We start from the raw sequence: 21,453 nt of genomic DNA, 5'->3' as shown, positions 1-21,453 counted from the left end.
TAGGGAGGCCGACCCAGGACCTGCCATGGACCATGGAGATGAGCAGGCCCGTGCATGGGCCGGGCCTGCTCATCTCCAGACACTCATTACAGTCAACAGAATGTATGGGTAAGACATTCCCCCAGTAATCTGCCACATTGCTTCTCACTCATTGTTCCTCTCAGGAAAAGTTAGGCAACTTCCGGCAGTCAGGATGCCCAGACACCAACCAGGATTCACTGAGCAACTCAGAGAGAATTGGCATTTTGGATAAATCCAGTCAGGGAATTTCAGAGTGCCCCAGGCCTCCATGGCCTTGGCCATGGTTCCCCCCCCCCCCCCCCCCCCCCCCCCCCCCACCACCCCCCCCCCCCCCCAGTGTCCTCTACACCGAGCTTCTGTCGGGCTCTGGGCTGATGACTGACCAAGGATATATCATTGTTTTGTTCAAAAATAAGTAACTTTCCATGAAATGCTAAATTATGTTAAATTCTAATATCTTTCATTCCAGCAATGTCCACTAGATGTCAGTGTAATCTGGTAAACAATACAGCACTAGCTTCCAGTCAAAGCACCCCTTTAATATCAAAGGGAAATGTAAATGTCCCTCACAATCAGACCGATGAAATTTTGAATGCTAAAAATGTGTATCCAAACTGAATCCACTTTTTTTTAACGCGCACACAATCTCCTTTCCTGGGCGCTCGATGCAATAGGCAAATGAGCCACCACTCTATAAAGGACATACTAAGGATAAATTGTGCATCCCTAGTGCATCCATGGCATTGGGTGCCCAGGAGAAGTGGCTATGGCGGGTTAGGAAAACGGACGCACAATTTTACGAGCGTCCATATTCCTAACCCGTGTACAGCCACAGGTTAGAAAATTAACGAGAGCTCTGTGGCTGGCATTCATTTTTGAGGTAAAAATATACTAGCTAGTAGCCTTATCAACATAGCATTTACATGTGATGAGCACTGTTAGCTATGCACTGGTTTGGACGCACATTTTGGATGTGCTAATACCCTTGTTGCCTAAGGTGTTATGGATGCACGTCTAAAGCACGCATCTAACCATGGGTTAACCTGTACAGTAGCCTGAGTGCATGGTATTACATTGGCCTGAATGTCGGGTGAATGATTTCTGTTGGCTTCAAAGGAACCATCTTCCATTAGCATTCCTCTATAACTAGTAAAGTGAACACGGGCTACCTCCTTTGAAATTTAATTCACTTTAGATGGGCACTGGATGAAATATTTTGGAAGTTGTGGAATATAAGATTTCTTAAAATAAATAAATAAATGAATATACAAAGAAAGGAACAATTTAATAGACCACCGGCTTTACAATAGTAATATTATGTACCAGAATTGCATCCATTGAGCCATTTGTGATATAGGAATTAATATATATAAATATTAGGAATTTCCAACTTGGGCATATTTGTACTTCTGTAACAGGTTTAGCAAGGATCTGGGTTTGCTACCCTTGCTGTAAAATCTAAGGTTGCATATGTGGTCAGTGGCTCTAATCTGGAGCCTGTGGTTCCTGTGGCTTCACTTGTATTTAAGTAGATTGTTCCTGGTTTTACAATAATCCTCATAAATTGTTCTTCAGGATTCTGGACCTAGATTCATCACAAAAATAAAGGAAAAAAATAAGATTGCTTCTATACAAATGGAAAAAAAAATCTCAAGTACCATGGAAAAGCAGAGCAATTATTGCTGGAGGCCCCTTGCTGTTCTTAGTGTAATTGACTTATTCCACTACTTGTTATTGTATGAGCAGAACAATTAGTATGAGGCTACTGCTGATATCTAGGGACCTTTGTTTCTAGGTTTTGTTTTATTTTTCCCTGGAAATAATCAGTGTTTATTATAACTAATATGGCTCTTTTTTCCCACTGAAGTTTTTCTGTTTTTATTCTTTATTATAAACACTGATAAATTCATGGAAAGAATAAAATAAAAACTGAAAATGAAGGTCCCTAGATATCACAGAATCAAATCGGATTGTACACTCCATTGTAGTATTTATTTATTTCTTTACTTTAAAATGTTTGGATACCGCTTTTACAATTGGAAATTAATCAAAACTGTTAACAAATAAAACATACATAGTCGAAATTTAAAACATTAATAATTAAAAATCATAAGTAAAAGACATTGTAAAACATACTCAAAAACATAAAATTCAAAAACAAATAAAGTGCCTTCAAGATATGGGATGAGGGAGATATGAATGAGCGTGAAAATGATAAAAATAAAAATAATCAGTGGGAATGAAAGAAGAAGGATGATTTATGGTTGAGTATTGATCAGGGAACTAAATGCTTTCTAAAACAAATACGTTTTTAACGTTTTCTTAAATTGTTGTGTTGATGGTATGAGACGTAAAGAGTCAGGCAATGAATTCCACAAAATGGGGCCTGCTACCGAGAAAGCTCTTTTACGAGTTATTAGGATGAATGGATGTCCACTCTGCCCCTCGTAGGAAGAAAACACTCATTATGGAGTCTGTTACAGGGAACATTTTCTAATATGTCATAGGGATGTGTATTTGTTTAAAACAAAATTGCAAAACACGCAACAAATAAAGCTAATTTGTTTCATTTGGGGGGCCCCAAACATTTTCCTGATCATTTTGTTTTAAACTAATGATTTGGAGGCCATTTCCTGACACCGGGGCCTTGGCCTAGGCCAGGGCTTGAACCCATACCAGATGCTGCAACTCGGCCCAGACGCTGGGTCCAGACACCACGGCCTAGGCCCAGACCCAGGCCCAACACTGTGACCCAATCCAGAGGCGGAGCCCAATGCCAGGGCCTAGACCCAGAAACGATACTGTGACACAGCCTGGAGACCAAGTCCCGATGCCGGAGCCCAGGCCCGGATTCAGGCCCAACACTACAACCAAACCCAGTTGCAGGTCCCGAAGCCGGGGCCTAGGCCCAGACCCAGGCAAGACCCCGGGGCCTCGGCCTAGGGTCAGGCCCAGGCCTGGAAGCCTCTTCTTGGTCCTCTTCTTTCTTCGGCACTTGCATGCCAAATGATAGTGTCCACTGGGGTTGTGCCAGAGTTTTATTTATTTATCGAGTTTTATATACCGTCCGGTTTCACCATCACAATGATTTACAATAACTCTGGCTCATTCACCCCAGCGGATGACACCATTTTGATGTACATACATCAGAATTTTCCATACATCAAAATTGCGCCATCTGCTGGGATGAATGCGCCGAAGTTAATTAACTCTGGCGCAATCCCAGCAGATGGCATCACTGTGCTGCAGGCTGAAGAAAGAAGACACCTGAAGAGGAACTCCCAGGCCTGGGCCTGCCCTAGGCCAAGGACGCGGTATTAGGGCCCAGCCTCCTGGCCGAGCCCCCATTCAGCCATGTGTCCAGTCCTAGGCTCTGGTGTCGGGACCTGGCCTCCAGGTCAGGTCATGGCATTCAGCCTGGGCCTGAGCCAAAGCCTCAGTGTTGGGACCTGGCCTCTGGATTGGGTTGCGGTGTTGGACCTGGACCTGGGTCAAGGTTCTGGCATTGGGACCCAGCCTCCAGGTCGGGTTGTGGCGTCAGGCCTGGTCCAGGCCAAGACCTTGGTATCGGGACATGGCCTCCAGGTTGGGTCGCGCCTTCAAGCTTGGGTCAGAGCCGAGGCTCCAGCATTGCAACTCGGCTTTCAGGTCTGGTTGAAGCCTCAGGCCTGGGTCCAGGCTGAGACCACGGCATCAGGACCCGGCCTCTGGATCAGTCATGTTATTGGGCCTAGTCCGGGCACCAGCCTAGGCTGAAGCCTGAGCATTGGGCTTAGTGTTAGGCTGAGGTTTAGGCTTCGTCTGAGTCAATGGATCCCCTCTGGACCGGGTAAGTAGGGACTGGGGGGGGGGGGGGGGCAGGTGTAGGATCCTATCCCCAGCATTTTTCTGGGAGGGTTTATTTTTGGGTTTTGGCCATTTGTTTTTTCTTTTAGTTAATTGCTTGATTTGTTTTTTTCACATGAATGAAACAAATGAAACAATCCACGAACCAAAATTCGTGTGAAAAAAACTTCTGAAAATGAACTAAAAATAAAAATGAACTTTTTTTCCCTGCACATCCCTAATATGTGATACCGGGAAATTAAATAAATAAAGGGGATTTAGGTAATCTTAATTTGTGTGGATTTGAGCCCCTTTAAAATTCTTTAACTAAGAACTGAAGCACTGTGCAGAATGCTGAACATACTGTATTTGGATGAATCTGTTATATTCACAGCTTAGCTTGATAGAATTTACATTTCCACATTATCCCTAGTTCTCCACAGAAAACCCACATTAATTTGTGAAGTGCTATACTTTTGTAATATATATCTTTGCTGCTGCTCACCATTTCCTGCTTTATGATTCTTGACCTTTTTGATCCACATGCACCTGTAAAGTTGATTCAATTAGTTAATGCAATTAATATTTAAAGTGTGAAAGATTTATTTTAATACACTGTACATTGTATTTCAGATCTGTTTCTCAAAAGATCCGGTGTATGCAGGGAAAAAAGCTTTGAGTTCTAATCACCCCAGTGAGACACTGAAGTCTGTGTAAGAGAGATGTGAAAGAGCAGCCATATCTGGGGAGAAATTCAGTAATAATGACATAAAGCACTAGTACATCACATCATGGGGCTAACTGCGGTAAGGGGTTTCTTCATTCTGCCTTGGTGAAACTGCTTAGTCTGTCATCCTCAGAATCTTCCCCTACCAATCTCCCCTTTTTCTTCAGCATTTGCCCCCTGCCTCCCTTATTAGCATTTGCCCAGTCCCTTCCTCCAGCATCCAATCGCCCTCTCTTTTGCTTCTCTTCTCCCAGCATCTTCCCCCTGCTTCTCCCCCTTCTTCCCCTACATCTGTTTTCCTTCTCTAGCATCTGACTCTGTCCCTTTTTTTTTCATGCATCTTCCTCAGCATCTGATCCTTGCACCCTTTTCCCTGGTATCTGCCCCCAGCTTCTTCCTCAGAACCTGTCACTTGTTCCCTGATTTCTGCCTCTGCCCCTTAACCCTTTCTCCAACATCTGCCCCCTGGGTTCCCACTCCTCCAATATCCACTCTCCCATGCCCCTTGCCCCCTCTTCTGTACCATTTGCTCCCCCCTGCCTCCTACCCCCCTTCTCAAGCATCCACTTCCCCTGGCTTCTTGTCAACCCTCCAAAATCTGCTTCTTTTACCTCATTCTCCCATTCTTCAGCATCTGCTACCCCTGCCTCTGGACCCCTGCTTTTCCCAAAATTCACACAGGTCTCTTGCACCCTCCTTCCCCAGAATTCACTCCGTCCTCACTACATTAGCTAATTGAGAAGCAGCATCCCACTTTGTTTCATCTGTGCCAAAACCGTGAACAACTTCAAAACTCACAGGCTGGCACTTCCTTCCAGCTGATCTCATGATGCACAAGCAAAAAGTGCCATCCTGTGAATTATGAGGTTGCTCACAGCGCCAATGCAGACAGAACAAGGAGGTCAGCTCTCAGCATTCATGGGACAGGCCCCGTCACTCCTACTGCCAGCTCTTGTGCGGTTTGATGTGTGTCATTGGCTGCTGCATAGCTGTTCTGTCTTGGATTTCTGCATCCCCAAAATGCAGAACATTGAATCTTAACTGCCTGAATTTTAACTTCCATCCTACACTACCCCTGCTCATATCTGAACCACTAAGGAGGTGAGATACAACACTAACTAAGGGAGAGGAGTAGTGATAAATAAGAAAAAAATATATTGAAGGCTGTACTGAGACCTGCATGTTTAAGAACCAATTTAGCTTTTAGAGGAGAAGCTAGAAAGCTTCATTCTAGTTTAAAAAAAAAATTGTACTTATTTCCTAGCCCCCGTTCACCATTTTTAAGATAGTTAAATTCTGAATTCTTAGAAAAAATGTACAAAGGAAGAGTAGCTAACATTGAAAACACTGGTAGTAGGGTTTAAGTTTTAAACATGTGAGCAGTAACTCCAACTTAAAACTGCTAATTCAACCCCTCTGTGTGTGTATGCCACCATGTGTCCAATATCTTTTTGCATATTTTTCTGTATATCCCAATCAAGAGAGTAGAACCAAACATGAAATGGACAAGGGTAATAATATTCTAGAGAAAGCTCTAATCTGAATCAGAAAAAAATGAAGCAAGTCATTATAATCACAAACTACTACAATCCACAATAAAATGAAAACAAATGTTAAAAAATGACAGGTAGCATAAAATGAAACTAATAAGGAAAACAATTTTCAAAGGGATCTAGGTATCTAACCATGGAGTTGGGCACCTGGATTCATAGATTTGAAATTTGTCCTGGACAGAGTATTTAAATGTATAAGTTCACAATGTGGCTGTATTTAGCTGATCCGATTAAAGAAGAGATTCCTGCTGGCATGGGGTGGTTGAGGGAGTAAATTAAGTGCATATATTTGATTTTCAAACTGTGTGGGCTCAGATTACCTGTTTAGACTTGCACCATCTCTCAAGCTGGTGCAAACCTGTCCTTGGACTTTTTTCTGGACCCTTCCCCCATATGAACCCTGATGATTACATACAGGTGAATTTTAAAAGCCCAATGCGCGCATCACTTAGGGGATGCTAGAATATGTCAGGCCGGGTTACGCCGAGTGGATTTTACAAGCCCAGATCTGTGTGGACCTGCCGCTTGGCACACAAATAAAAAGTTTTGAAAAAGGGTGGGGGCGTGGGTGTGGTCTGAGCGGGACCTGTGTGTTCCTGGATTTTAACTTGAAATTAGCGCGTACATATTTACGCACACTGGTGTGCGCCAGGGTCCCCTGCCAAGTAACTTTACTTCTGCTATGGGTGATATGTAACTTATAAAACAAAAAAACCAGCGGGGTTTTTAAAGGTCAGGGTTAACAGGGGGTAAGAAAGGCTATTTGGAAGTCCTAGTCCTTAATCTGGGGGAGCTGGGAACGAATTGGGAAATGGGGCAATGACATCGGCAAACATGTCTTTTAAAATGCCCCTACTTACCCGGTAGAAGCAGCATTTACGTCACAGGCGCATGCCCAGGCTATTTTATAACATGCACGCATATACACGCGTATGTAATAAAATGGCCATGTCAATGGGCATGGGCCAGCAAACGTGCGCCCATGTGTACCCACATGCCGCTATGAAACTTACCATCATAATCTCTCCACCCCACACACATGCACACAACCCTCCCCCCGCCCAACACCACACTAACTCAATGATGTCTTCCCCCACTTCCAGAAAGGGGCAAGATGGCTTAGTATCTCTCTTCCACCTGCTGCACCTCATCTGGTCTTTAGATGAAATCCTCCCTTCAGCCTCTCTCACACCAAGCTTTTACCAGTTGATGTTCACCACAGAAATGACAGTGTCCCTCCTGCCCTGGCCATATCTTATTTATTTATAGCAATTTGTATTCCACCAATCCACATATCTTGGTGCATAACCATGTTACATACATAATCATAAGTAAACATTTTATTTATTTAGATTTTTATAAATTATAAGCCTTAAAACATTAACGGCCCAATTTTTAATGGCCTGTGCATGTAAAACACAGGGGTTACGCGCACATTTTAAAAGGGGCCCGGCCACGTGCATAACCCCTGTTACGCGCACAAGAGCCAAGCTTTGGCAGAGGGGCGGGGAGGGGCGGTCTGGGAGGCGGGGCTAAGGGAGCCCGGTATAGCGGCCATTTGCAGCTTGCTACAGCTCCTTTGCAGGAGCAAAATGTAAGTTTAAAAAATGGGGGGGGACCTAGGATAGGGATAGGGGGCAGGTAGGAGAGGGGAATGGGAAGGGAGGTTAGGGTAGGGGATAGGAAAGTTCCCTCTCCGTCTGCTCCTTAATTGGAGCGTAATGGGATGGAACTGGGGAAGCCTGACAATGCGTCGCCGTGCGAATTAGCAAAATTCTAACCCCCTTCGTGCACACTGGGATTTTATAACAGGCGCGTACCAGCGCATGCATGTTATAAAATCGCGCGTCCATGTGTGCGTGCGTACCAGACGCTCACACATAGACGCTCACACATAGACGCGCACACGTTTTAAAAAAAATCTACCCCTAAATGCATAATAAAGAGCATCCCCGCAATTTTAGCAAACAAATCATCTAGCCGTACATAACAGCCTGATTATTTTTTCCCATGACCACTAGGCTCAGGGAACCCAGGGTTAAAACTCCACTGTCGCTCCTTATGACCTTGGGCAAGTCACTTTACCCTCCATGGCCTCAAATACAAAATTAGATTGTAAGCCCTGTGGGGATAGGGAAATATCTATCAGGGCCGGTGCTAGTTTTTTAGCTGCCCTGTGCGAACAATTACTGTGCTACTCTCCTCCCACCCCTGATTCATTCAGTCTCTATCCCAGGCCTGTCACAAAAGCCCAGCTCCCTCTAGCAATCTATATTTTTAAAACTGACACCTGACCCCCCCCCCTTAGAACCCATGGTCAAGAGAAGGATATTAGGTAACCTATGCAAATCTTACAGCCTTGCACACATGCCACACTGCTCACCTGTGAGAAACCTAAGATTCAGGAACCCATAGGAGCTCATAGCGCCCATGAAGCTGCATATGAAAAATATATATAGCCAGGAAAGTTTGAATCAAATCCAAAATGATTGAAATTCTTTAAAACTTGACTGCTGTGGTACTGTATGTACCTTTTTTCTTCTTTTTTGCATTAACTAATAACTATGTATAAAGAAACAAAAACAGGTAAAAGATACCAGAACATAATAAATACTAATAGACATCCACCTTCATCCAGTTCCATTGGGAAAAAATGGATATCCCAAGTCTGGATGCCACAGAAGCAGTGCAAGGCATTACCAAGCAGATTTAGAAGACAACTCACCCCTCTGCCATTTATAACATAGCACAATGAGAAGCAGAAGTAAACAGGCGCAACATCCTCCAGCAACAGGGCCTGCTCGGAACCATGGAGAGCGATGCTGGGGTTCATTGGGTCCTTTAAGTAACACAATGTTATCTACAGGATACATTAGAGTTCAACAAGTTGGTATAGGAATATATTAGTGTGCAGAATCTCTTCTAGTGCAATGTAATGGCACAAAAGTTTGTACATGTACTGTAACTTACTTTTAAGAAATAACAAACTTATTACAAAATATTTCCTAAAGGAACAAATATATTGTTATCAATGTAAACCATTCTGATCATATCTCACAGAAGTAGACAGACAAATTAGTCTAAAACCTTTTCTTCACACACATTCCTCCTGGCTGCACATGGGAAATACATAGAGGCTGAAAATATCTGAATATATCCTGCAATGAATGCAGCTAAACTGATGGCACTGTCAAGTTACTTATCATTGCTATAGTGCCACTAGCCAATCTGTTCTATCATACAAACTGATTTATAAAGAGATAATACATTTTTTTCAGTTTTGAGGATTCACACAGTAGTGTCTCAATTGAAAGCGATTCCTTAAAAGCATAAACAATTTTACTGTAGTACCATATTTCTCATAATACGTCAGGTACAGTGTTTCTCTCATTCCTAGCCCCATTGCTAGGGCTGGATTTGTATTTCTAGCACCCATAGGCAGTGCCAGGTGAAGAGAGATGGAAGACCTCCCCCTGAGTTGGGGGGGGGGTGTCCCTTCCCAGCTGCTTATTATAAAGTATCAGTGACTTTATCCTGTGGCAGCAGCGACAGCAGCAATTTACAAAAAGAAATTCAGTGAAGGGCCTGCAGCCGTCCATCACACACTCAAAGCCTTGCCCCCCACACCGGTCTCCTTAGTAACAGGAAGCCCATCTGGGAGGAGGGGGCAGGACCTTTAGTGTGCAGCTGCAGACCCTGCACTGAATTTCTTAAGTTGCTGCTGCTGCTGCGGGATCAGATCAGCACTGCTTTAGGTAAGCTGCTAGGAGACAGGTTCCTTTTGGACAGAGGCATAGCAGCAGCTGTAACTCTCCTGCACCTATCAAAATCTGGCACTGGAGACGGTTGCCTACGTTGCCCATATCTAAATGTGGGTCTTCCCACTGGTTGGGAGCTTAGGAGCAGACACAGCACACTATATATCACATTGCAACTTAGAAGCCATTCTAAAGTATCATGCATGTCGGATAATAGATTTTGAACAGTTACTGCACAAATGGCCGTATTATGGGGAAGGCAAAAGTTGGAGTCTTTTGTGTTATTTATCACCATGCTTTTAATGTAGTTATTGCTTCTGCTTCCTTCCTTTCCATAACAACAATTATTTCAATATCTGTCTCTGATTTCTAGAGTTTCAACAAACCTTTGGTAACAGTTCAAGTTAGTAATGAAACCATAAAAGCTCAATTATAGAAGGAAACAGAGAGAGATTTCTACCTATATCTGTCCCAGATTACTTTAAGGATTCATTACTTTGCAAGAGCAAAGATGCTAGATTTTTTTAAATATATGGTCTACTTTTAGAATATATGGTCCACTACCTCTTGTAATTCTGCATATTCTGTACATACCTGTACTCTCAGTACTGTGATTACGTTGGTGTATAGTTTGGGGAATTACCGATAAAGTAACATTTCTGCTTTGCTTGAATTCTCTGAAGGTGACAATATAAACTCCACTGTCAATGAGCTGCAGGTTCTGAAGTAAGAGAGAAGCATTTTCTGGGAAAAAAACAACTCGGCATTGATAGTCAGGATGTGTAAAAGTATTATTTCCAGAAACCCTGGTGGGAATCCCATCACTTTTGACAGAGGACTTATTGATAGAATAGATGATAATAGCATCGCTGATGTTCATTACATTCCACTGAATGAATAGTTGTTCAATAAATGTTCCCTGCAATCTGTAGGAGACAGGCAGCAGGACAGATTGACCGACAGTTCCAATGATGGATTCCTGAGGCACCTCAATGAGAATATTATGAGACAAATCTGAAATAAATAAATATTGTTTATTTACCTGTTCTCATTGAGATCTACATTAAGCATTCATTGAGTCTTTTATTTTTTTAAAGATAAAGGAAAACTGACAATAGTACTGACAACAAATGCGGGGAAAATGCAAAGTCTACAATATTCTCTGATTATACTGTAATTCTGAATTTGTAGAATCATATCAACACTACAGAGGTTTTTCAACATTATTTGTAGAATTCTTACTATAAACCAGATGCAAGAAACAAGGTAGCAAAATTGCAAGGTCATTTACAGAGAGAGAGAGAGAGAGAAAGAAAGACTCTCTACATAGAAATCACTATGTCATTCTCTATTTATACCACTGTAAAAGGGGGTACTTTTAACTCAGTATAGGTTTTTGGGGTTGGTAGAGATTGGGGGGGCTGATACAGCAATTTTGACATCACTGAAGATTTTCTGTTGTTTGAATCAATGAAAGATACAAGAAGAGTGGATTCGTACAATGTACTCTCGACCTAGTGTTAAGACTATCCATATCCTAAAATACCCCCAAATTTCTTATCTTACCATTTGCTCCTGCTTCCGAGCAGGGGCAAGTTGCGCGCGCCAGCTGTAGGGCTGTAGAATGGTGGCGGTGGCAACATGGGGGTTGCGGGCCCAACTGAGGCCCTCCCATGCAGCACAGTGCCATCTCAGGGCTCTGTTGCCCTCTCACCCAGGGATTTTTGGAATGGCACAGAGGCACATCTCAGCTGGAGGCTAGGAAAATATAGCGATGCAGGGAGCTATACGGTGGCCATATTATAAGGACAGGAAAGAAGAAGCTGATTAGGGAGGTGGCCATGTTGGGGAGGGCAAAAAGAGGAAGCAGAGCAGGGCAGCAGCCATCTTCAAGAGAGCAAAGGGGAAGTTACACATGGTGACCATTTTGAGAAGGCTTGATTATGGAGACAGCCATCTTGGGGAAGGCAAAAAAAATATTAATCAATATTTAGGACTAGCAACTGAACTGGGCTATCACTAAATAATTTGGGCAAGTATTCATTCCAAGAGTTCTAATGACTCACTACGCTTACTATCTCCCCTTGCAGTAATCTATTTCACAGGTAGAAACCACAGGATGGCTCCATGGAAAACAAACAAAGCCAAGCCTTCGGCCAAGAAAAAATGAACACAAGGAAGAATCAAGCCCCAAGTGTGAGAGCAATCAAGCAAACCCCTACCGACAGACTGCGCTGATGGGCTCCGACAACTGCAAGAAAACAGTGAGAACTGGAAGAGCTTATGTTGGAAATCCAACAACAGGCGCAAGAATGGGGCACAGAGTGGTTAAGGTAGTGCATGTTGACTGGCGGCGACAGTTCTCCAAGCCTGGCCCAAAAAAGGAGCTCAAGAACTAGCAGCAACATGGACAGGGGCAGCATGCCCCTCTCCATGCCAGACACCAACAACACAGGTCATAACACATGAAGGCCAAGCTTGGGTAAGTCGATAAAAAGTACACCCTCGCTATTGCTATCTTCCGACTCCGAATCGGTCTGCAGTGACAGTGACAAGGAGCTAACACTGGCCACAATAATGCAAAGTGCGCTAAAAATCTTTAAGAGAAAAATGTCAGCCTGCAAGGAGGCATCTCCAGCCAGGGCCTGGGGTCAGAGAAAATAGTCCACCACAACTGAGCAGCCAGAACCTTCAGCCTTGCCAGTAGATACCTCAGCCCTGGCAAAGAGAGACAGAATTAGGCATGAGGATGAGCTCTGGGGTGTTAGCACGCTAGCGAGGGGCGAATCCAGAAAAATGAAAAAGAGAATATGGAGGAGAGAATTAATCAACATTTTCTCACTGCTCTTACCAGATCAAGAAGAAGAGCAAAACGATAGCAAGGAAAGATATTCCACTGCCAAAGGAAAAGACAAAAAACCAAGGGTAGCCAAAATGCTTAGCAACTGGGTTTCGGCCTTCCACATATTCATGAGTGTGATAGTAGAGAGGGAGCCCGACCAATCACCCTACCTCATACAATATCTTGATTCAATCATGAAGGCACACAAAAGCTATGGTGGTTGTGTATGGCTTAACTACGATATCAAATTCAGAAAAGCTATGGCAGATAGCTCCATATCCTGGTGCCAAAGGGTCTTCGACCTGTGGCTGGATGAGATGACATCCCAAAAGCATGACGGACACGAGTGCTCTTACTACCATTCCACATTCAGAGACAGGTCCCTGAGTACACAGGCAGGGAAGCATGATACGTGCAGGCAGTTTAATGCCAGGCACTGCACCTGGGCATGCTGTAAGTTTGGGCACACATGTGCTAATTGCGGAGGGATACACCCTGCAGGACACTGTACAATGCCAAAAGACAGACGTCAATCTCCACCATACCAGCACAACGGTGATGGATCTGGCCCTGTCCAAAATCAAAATTAAAGCAATGACCCCTTGATTTAAGCGTTACCCATGCAGCGCACAAGGAAATGAAATAACACAAGGATTCACAGTAGGCTATCCAATTCCCTGCTCGGAAGATCTGCTGCTATCGCATCGCATGGCTCGAAATGCCTCATTTAGAAAACATCACGAGGACGTAGCATGGGAAAAGATTAAGCAAGAACTAGCACTAGGCAGGGTAGGGGGCCCATTTAAGGAACCCCCCTTTGATAACTTATTTATTTCCCCTTGGGTGTGATACCAAAAAAAGACAACAAAGAAATAATGTGTGGCAAACTATTTACTGGTCAATATCATTTACAGTACATTTTTTAGTAAGTGCATACAATCACAGATATGTCACAAGTTTTTTGTATTGGATATACATTTATAAAACAATGGTACACACAAGGACCCCAACACAGCCGTGTTTCGTGTCAGGGGTTGTGTCAAGGGGACCACAACTTCTAAGAATCTGTGAAAACAACAAAGATAAAATAAATACTGAGCAGGTAAGCGAACACAGTCACAAAGCAACTGATATTTCTACAAGGGAAGTCTAGGGAGGAAAATGCTAAACAAGAAGGACAAAGGAAGGGGGGGGGAAGGAAGGGGGAAAGGGGAAAGGAGAGAAGAAGGGGAGGGGGAGAGGAGGAAGGAAATGGAGGAAGGGGGAAGGGGGAAGGGGAAGGAGAGAAGGGGATGAAAGAAGGAGGAGAAGGGAGAGTAGGAAAAAATGAAAAAAATCTATAAAGGTAATGACCTGTGAATGAAGGGCAGTTTAGTACGAGGAAATGTGGATGGATCATATGTAGTTAGAAAGAATGTCAGGCTTGCAGGCCAGTGAATCTGAAAATAAAGGGGAAATGGTAAGGGCTGAACGACAGAAAGCCATTCAAAGCTGTGCTCAAAACAATGGCCCCTCCAGGCCGGCCCATTGTTTCAGGAATCGGTTCTCTTTTAGAATCTCTTTCTAAATTTGTTGACAAATTTACGCCCCTTTGTTCCCCTGTGTTCTTCCTATATCCGTGATTCAGACCACTTTATCTCTTTGCTTTTGCAGCTTTCTTTTTCCTCTGAACTTTTTCTGCTGATCACATTGGACAGAGTCTCACTGTTTTCTAACATTCCCCAAGAGGAAGCCATCTCAGTTGTAGAATCCATGCTCTCGACATGTAGTTCCCATGAAAGGATTCTCTCTTCTTTTTTTGTTTCTTTAACCCGAATAGTTCTCACACAAAACTTTTTTCAGTTTTTAGGTCAATTTATTCAGCAGATCAAAGGTACCGCTATGGGGGCCACCATGGCTCCTTCTATAGCATGTTTATACGTTGCCCATTTTGAATCTACATGTCTTGCTAATTCACCATATAAACCTTTTCATCATGTATGGCTTAGATACATCGACGATGTTTTTTTTTAATATGGATAGGAACCGAGATCCAGTTTTTCCTTTTTTATGACTGGCTTAACTCTTGTAATCCTCACCTACAGTTTGATTTTCAAATTCACTGTGAAGCAATCCCTTTTCTTGACATCATGATTAAGGTCCAGGATTCAGCTTTCAGTACTTCACTCTACCACAAACCAACTGATCATAATACCCTCCTTTAATATGTCAGCCATCATCCCCGTCCATTACGGGACAATATTCCAGTAGGCCAATTTCTTCGCCTCTGGAGAATCTGCTCTACCCGACAGGATTACATTACAAAAGCAAAAATTATGTCTCTGCATTTTCAAGAACGTGGTTACCCTAAACGTACTGTTAAACGAGCCTACAAACGTGCCCTTTACATTAACCGGGATCTCTTCTTTATACCAAGTCATCAGGACTCTACTTCTCAGCTTACTTGCATTTTGCCTTTCTCGCCACATAGTCATGACATTTCCATCATTAGAGAACGTTGGGACATCCTTCACCCATATACCATTTTTCAAGATTCTCCATGCTTTTCATTTACACAGGTACATAATCTATGAGACTTTCTTATCTCATCTGAACTTCAACTGTTGGCTTCTACTGATCATGTTGCCTCCGGGGGTCACTCCCCGTGTGGCCAATGCTCAGTATGTGTACATTCCATGAACATTAGTGGTCACTTTACTTATCCCCTATCTTCTAAGCATTATACCATGAAACATGTACAACCTGTGCATCAAGTGGCGTAATTTACATCATCCTGTACCCATGTCCCTTGATTTATGTGGGTAAAACTACTCGCCAAGTACGATCCAGAATTATAGAACACCGGTCTTGCCTTAAGTCAAGCTGCCTTGAGGCCCCCTTGGTTGATCACTGGCAGTCTCTCCATCACAGTATTGAAGATCTAAAATATTTCATCCTTGAGCAACCATGGCTATCCACACGAGGTGATAATGTTTCTCTTGCTCTCACTCGAACAGAACACCATTGGATCTTTGAATTTAATTCTCTTACCCCTCTGGGCCTTAACCGTGAGGTTGAGTGGTTATCTTTCTTTTAAGCTCTTCCCCTCCTTGCTACCTCCTCTTCCCCTTCCTCCCTTTTTTTCCCTCTCCCTCCTTTTTTCCCCCTTTTTCTCTCCTCCTCCCTATCTTCCCTTCCCCCTCCTCTCCCAAATGTCTCCCTTTCCCCTCTTCCTTTTTTTATTTCCCTTTTCCCCTTCTTTTTTACACCCCCTTCTTTCCCCTCCTTCCCCTCTCTCCCCCTTTTTTCCTTTCCCCTCTTCCCTCCATACTTCTCTCCACCCTTTCCCCCTTCCCCCTTTTTCTGCTTATAGCTCCTACTGACATACTGCACCTTTGCTCTATTTCTGCTAGTTAAATCTTTAAATGCAATTTTTGTAGGTTTAACAGCCTCTGTACGTTGTTCCTGAGGCTGCCATGTTGTGTATTTCTAAACTTTTTTCCATCCTTTGGAATCAATATGTATACCCCACTACTAAGCGTTTTTTGGTCCCAGCTGGACTTTTCTTAATTTCTATATTCTTGATTTTTTAAACTTTTTGGAATGTACACCATAAGCCTACACTTTGTGTATACAGTTTTTATTTCTATTTTTCTTTATGTTTACTTTTGTTGAATAATATTGTGTATACCCCGATTGGTTACTCCCGATCACGTGTCCATTTTTTGGCGCGATATTTTCTTCTATTTAATCTAGCCACGGACAGTTCTATAGTGAATTGCTACATCTCTGTTCAGACCGTCAAAAATTTTCTACTAAAAGAATGTTTACAATGAGGTCAGTTTGTTTGGTTTTCTTTGAGTTACCTTCATTTTTTGCTGCGGCTTAACTTTCTACTTTCCTTGCTTGCTTTTATTCTAGCTTTAGCATGTATGCCTTCAAACCTTAATATATACTTCTTGTGACAAATGTTCCGGTTGATGCCTGTAAGGTGAGCAAGATTGTGTTTCATTTTTTAGAATCGGCTTTTTCGTTTCGCTTCTTCTCAGTCTTTTTGTTCAGTTGACAATATGTTGCAATTTGTTGCTTTTGTTGTTTTGGAAATGATCCTTTCACATCACTTCATCTGTTTTGTAGTGCACATGTTTGACTACTGTATTTCCGCGGATGGGTTCGCCCAACCCGCGGCAAAAGCTAAAAAAGAAAAGTTAAGCAAGCAATTTCCACGACAGTTTTGGGTACCATTTTAAAACTTTCTCAGGTACCTTTTTTTATTTCTCCTTGTTTTGAGCACTGCTTTGAATGGCTTTCTGGCATTTCCCCTTTATTTTCAGATTCACTGGCCTGCAAGCCTGACATTCTTTCTAACTGCATACGATCCATCTACATTTCCTCGTACTGAATTGCCCTTCATTCACAGGTCATTACCTTTATAGATTTTTTCATTTTTTCCTACTCTCCCTTCTCCTTTCATCCCCTTCTCGCCTCCCCATTTCCTCCCCCCTCTCCTCTCCTTTCCCGCCTCCCCCTCCTTCCCTTGTCCTTCTTGTTTAGCATTTTCCTCCCTGGATTTCCCTTGTACAAATGATATTAGTTACTTTGTGACTGTGTTTGCTTACCTGCTCAGTATTTACTTTATCTTTGTTGTTTTCATAGACTCTTAGAAGTTGTGGTCCCCCTGATGCAGCCCCTGATGTGAAACTCGGCCGTGTCGGGGTCTTTGTGTGTACCATTGTTTTATAAATGTATATCCAATACAAAAACCTTGTGACATATCTGTGATTATTAGAGATGTGAATCGTGTGATCGATCATCTTAACGATCGATTTTGGCTGGGGGGGAGGGAATCGGATCGTCGCGGTTTTGTTTTGTTTTTTAAATCATGTAAATCGTAAATCGGGGGAGGGCGGGAAAACCGGCACACTAAAACAACCGTAAAACCCACCCCAACCCTTTAAAATAAATCCCCCACCCTCCCGAATCCCCCCAAAATGTCTTAAATTACCTGGGGTCCAGTGGGGGGGGGGGGGGGGGTCCCGGTGTGATCTTCCACTCTCGGGCCACGGATGCGTTAATAGAAATGGTGCCGGCGCTACCTTTGCCCTGTCATATTGGTTGTTTTAGTGTGCCGGTTTTCCCGCCCTCCCCCTTCCCCTCCCCCTTCCCCCGATTTACGATTTTTGACGATAAATCGGGGGAATTCCTATTGTATCGCGCCTCTAACGATTTTTGACGATTTAAAATATATCGGACGATATTTTAAATCGTCAAAAAACGATTCACATCCCTAGTGATTATATGCACTTACTAAAACATTTACTGTAAGTGATATTAACCAGTAAATAGTTTGCCACATTATACTTCTTTGTTGTATATTTAATTTATGTGTGTGCTGTTTACACTGCCTGTTTTGCGTGCTTATATCAAAAAAAGAACCAGGAAAATTCAGGTTGATGCACAACCTTTCTTTCCCAGCAGGCGGCTTGATAAATGATATGATCAACCCTCACTTATGTGCAGTCAAATATGCCTCGCTAGACAAGGCCATAAAGATCCTGCAAGGCCTGGACAGTCGGGCTTTCCTGGCAAAAGCAGATATCGAATCCGCTTTCAGATTGCTCTCGGTACACCCAGCATGATTCCACCTATTAGGTTTCAAATTCAGGGAGGGAATACTTCTTCGATAAGTGCATTCCCATGAGATGTTTGATATCGTGTGCCTAGTTTGAAATTTTTAGTTCCTTTGTACACTGGGTAATGGAACAAGTGGCAGGATCCAAGGGACTAATTCATTTCCTAGACGGTTTCCTCCTTATAGGTATTGCGATGCTACTTGTGGGATAGGCCCAGAAGCAGCCTCTTACCTTGCAGCGGGGCCCGGAGGCTGCTGCTGTCGACACTCCACCTCCTCCACCGCCTGGAGTCCGCCGCTGTCCGCAGCAGGTCAGCCGCCGCAGACACCTCCGCCTTCCATGCGGCCTGGGAGCCACCCCTGCTAATCCCTCTTTGTGGCCAGGAGGCCACTGCCGAAGTTGCCACACTCATGGCAGGAAGAGCCGCTGGCCAGGTCCTCTTCTGCGGCTGGAGGCTGCTGTGGAGCTCCTCTTCTATGCAGCCTTGGAGCCGCCATCTTCTCCTCTCTTCATGGCAGGGAGCCGCTGACATTGGGGCCTGCTCCTTCTTCGTAGCATGGATTCCACTCTCATTGGTCCTGCCTCTTCCTAGGCGCATGGCCAGGCCTCTCTTCTGGATTTTAAGGGCCCATGGTGGGCAGGACCCTGTGACTCCACCTAATGATGTTCCAGAGGAATCTCCTCTTCAGCCCTATAAAAAGGGCCTTCCTTCAGTCTGTCGTGGCCTTTGCAAGGATTTGGTTTAGCTCCTGGATTCTCCGTGGTTCCAGCTCATCATTCCAGGAGTCTTCTCTGATCCATGTTTGCTTCTTCTAGGCACTCTATTCTTCGTGGGAATTCCCTTTTCTTCTGTGGTTCCTGATCCTTCGTCTCCATCTTTGTTTGCTTGTCCTGGGAAGAGTCATACCCATGTGTAGGGCTTTCCTAAGGAGGCTAGTCCTGGCAACAGTTTTGAGTCCCACTACATGTAATACATGCTTTACATTTTCCTTTATCTAAGAAGTGGAAGCAAGTTTATCTCTTTTAGCTGTTCTGACAGTGAAAAGTACAAAAAGATATGTTACATCATCCTGCACCTGAGCAAAGATTATTACTGACGGTTACTGAAAAACACCCACTATACATGGTAGAATTCCAAACTTGGTCCTGCTGAAAATCAAACCTCTAACCGCAGATATTAAATATAAGGAAAAGATCATCAACAATCTACATTGATTGTTCTACTTCCTGTGAATCTCTGTCACATACTCATGAACGTATATGGAACTCCTGAAAATGATGTAGTCCCTAGATTAGGTCATTGGATGTTTTATTTGTTGTTTGTTTTATGATGTTTGAAGTTGGGCTGCTGGTGGAGGCCTATATGTCATTGCACTCTGTCTTAGAGAGCTCACTGGAAAGGTGCTCATAAATTGATTAATTTTAACACTGGCGGCCAAACAAAACTATGGCAAAATAATGAAAAATCTTCCTAATGTGTTAGAAAAGGAAGAAACATAATAAGCTCATGTATCTCTGCTTCAACACATAAACTCTCCTTTCAGAGGCACAAGATGACATGAGGTCAATTATCAAAGCCATTTTCACAGGTAAAAAAAGCATTTTATCTGCAGAAAACAGGGTCTGAGAATTAACCAAATTGTTGATTGTGCCTGCATTGCTTTTAGGGGATGGGAGAAGGCGACTAAGCTACTACATGCAAGATTTTGTATAATCAAAATTACATGCATTGTTTCTGATGGAAAAATTACCTGCAGAGAAAACAGGAGTATATTTCTGTGGAAAATATCTTAGGGGCAATAATCAAAGCAAAAGTACCGGCGTAGTTCTTACTTTGATTATTGTTGCAAAACCAGTGGATAAAATGTATCAACGGGATTTGCACCAATGTGGGCAGTTTGTTTATTGCACCCTATATTTTAATATTTTTATATGTGCCCACAAGATTTTTCATTATCACGCAAATCAAAATGAAATGCGAATGTAATACGAGTGCATATTACTGCCAGTTGCTGGTAGCCCAGCTGAGTGTCCTTAGATGAAAAATAAGCAGAGAAAAGTTATTTTGGATTTTGAATTATAACGCATATTGCACTGTGCCTCAGCTAAGATATTGTCAGTTGCCGATTTTCCATAAAAACTTACCAAGCAGCATCAGTAGGCAGCAGATGCTCCCACCTTTCCCACAGGATTTCATGTTCTTGCCGGCTCTTCTCACTTGACTGCTTGCAGCGATGTAGGAAGGGAAAGTTTTTGCTCACAGTATAAGAGCAGGTCTTCTGAATGTTTGCTTAAGCCAGGAAGGAAGTTCTTACTGATCTGTCACTGTCCCGTCAATTTCACTTCTAGTCTTCTAGGGCTTGTTTCATCAAAATTGTTTTAGGCATCAGAAGAATATAACCGAAAAATTACAATGAGATCTTATTTCTTTTATTTTTTTGCCAATTATGTCTTGTATATTTATCATGGGCTGAAAAAAGACATTATCATATCAACCCACACATGCCTCATGGTCATTACAAAGGCATCTCTTGGATGTTCTGTCTATTCAGCAGGCGCAACTATCTGCACCAGAGACTGTTCATCATTCTCCATAGCTGCTCCAAATTTATGGGACTCTTTGACAGACATGCTTCATAGCATAGAGTATATAAACTTTCTAAATGCCTAGGTATACGTGATTAAGAAATTTTAATAAAAGATAAAGATTACTATTTTATTTTATGCTTATCTGGGTTTAGAGAAATGGGAGACTGATGGAATAATTTGTTCAAATTAAGGAACAATCTCATTGAAATCTTAAAGGCTCATTCACTAAGCCACAGGAAAAGCTGCAAGTAAAGTAAATCCTGACAGTAAAGTAAATCCTGACATAATACATGATATTCATGTTAATGTGCACCATTTTGGTATTTAGCATATGAAGCATCATTTGCAAAATTTTGCACATCCACAGAGCACAAAATTGTATTCAGATTCAAAATTAATGAACTACTGCAATGCAATATCATGCAAAGCAGTTCATTTATAAATTTAGTGAAACCCTGCACACAAAAAAGGCTTCACAGGCCAGATTTTGCAGAAAAGATAATTACATTTCATTAAGCTGTAGTAA

The 21,453-nt window shown here is 42.8% G+C and overlaps 1 protein-coding gene across 2 annotated transcripts; it reads right to left on the bottom strand.

Moving 5' to 3' along the window:
- Nucleotides 1-1,321: 1,321 nt before the first annotated feature.
- Nucleotides 1,322-20,686, bottom strand: LOC115093292. 2 transcript variants are annotated; one of them, XM_029604947.1, is made up of 5 exons: nucleotides 20,484-20,686; nucleotides 10,479-10,898; nucleotides 8,852-8,986; nucleotides 4,352-4,395; nucleotides 1,322-1,606 (listed from the first exon to the last, which is right to left on the bottom strand). In XM_029604947.1, exons 1-5 carry the CDS (start codon nucleotides 20,533-20,535, stop codon nucleotides 1,442-1,444), a joined length of 816 nt encoding a protein of 271 aa, XP_029460807.1. In that variant the 5' UTR covers nucleotides 20,536-20,686; the 3' UTR covers nucleotides 1,322-1,441. The 2 variants fall into 2 exon arrangements, with proteins under 2 accessions (XP_029460807.1, XP_029460809.1); XM_029604949.1 differs by having other exon boundaries at nucleotides 8,852-8,965.
- Nucleotides 20,687-21,453: the final 767 nt, after the last annotated feature.

The sequence above is a fragment of the Rhinatrema bivittatum genome, chromosome 6 (genome assembly GCF_901001135.1).
Source record: "Rhinatrema bivittatum chromosome 6, aRhiBiv1.1, whole genome shotgun sequence".
Classification (NCBI taxonomy): Eukaryota; Metazoa; Chordata; class Amphibia; order Gymnophiona; family Rhinatrematidae; genus Rhinatrema; species Rhinatrema bivittatum.
This window is presented reverse-complemented; position numbering and strand designations above follow the sequence as displayed.

Coding starts and splice junctions, on each gene's coding strand:
- LOC115093292 (XM_029604947.1), bottom strand. CDS start 20,535: ATGAAATCCTGTGGGAAAGGTGGGAGCATCTGCTGCCTACTGATGCTG. Junction 4,396..8,851: donor ATGTTATAAATGGCAGAGGG/GTGAGTTGTCTT, acceptor TCAACTTTACAG/GTGCATGTGGATCAAAAAGG. Junction 1,607..4,351: donor GAATCATAAAGCAGGAAATG/GTGAGCAGCAGC, acceptor TGATGAATCTAG/GTCCAGAATCCTGAAGAACA.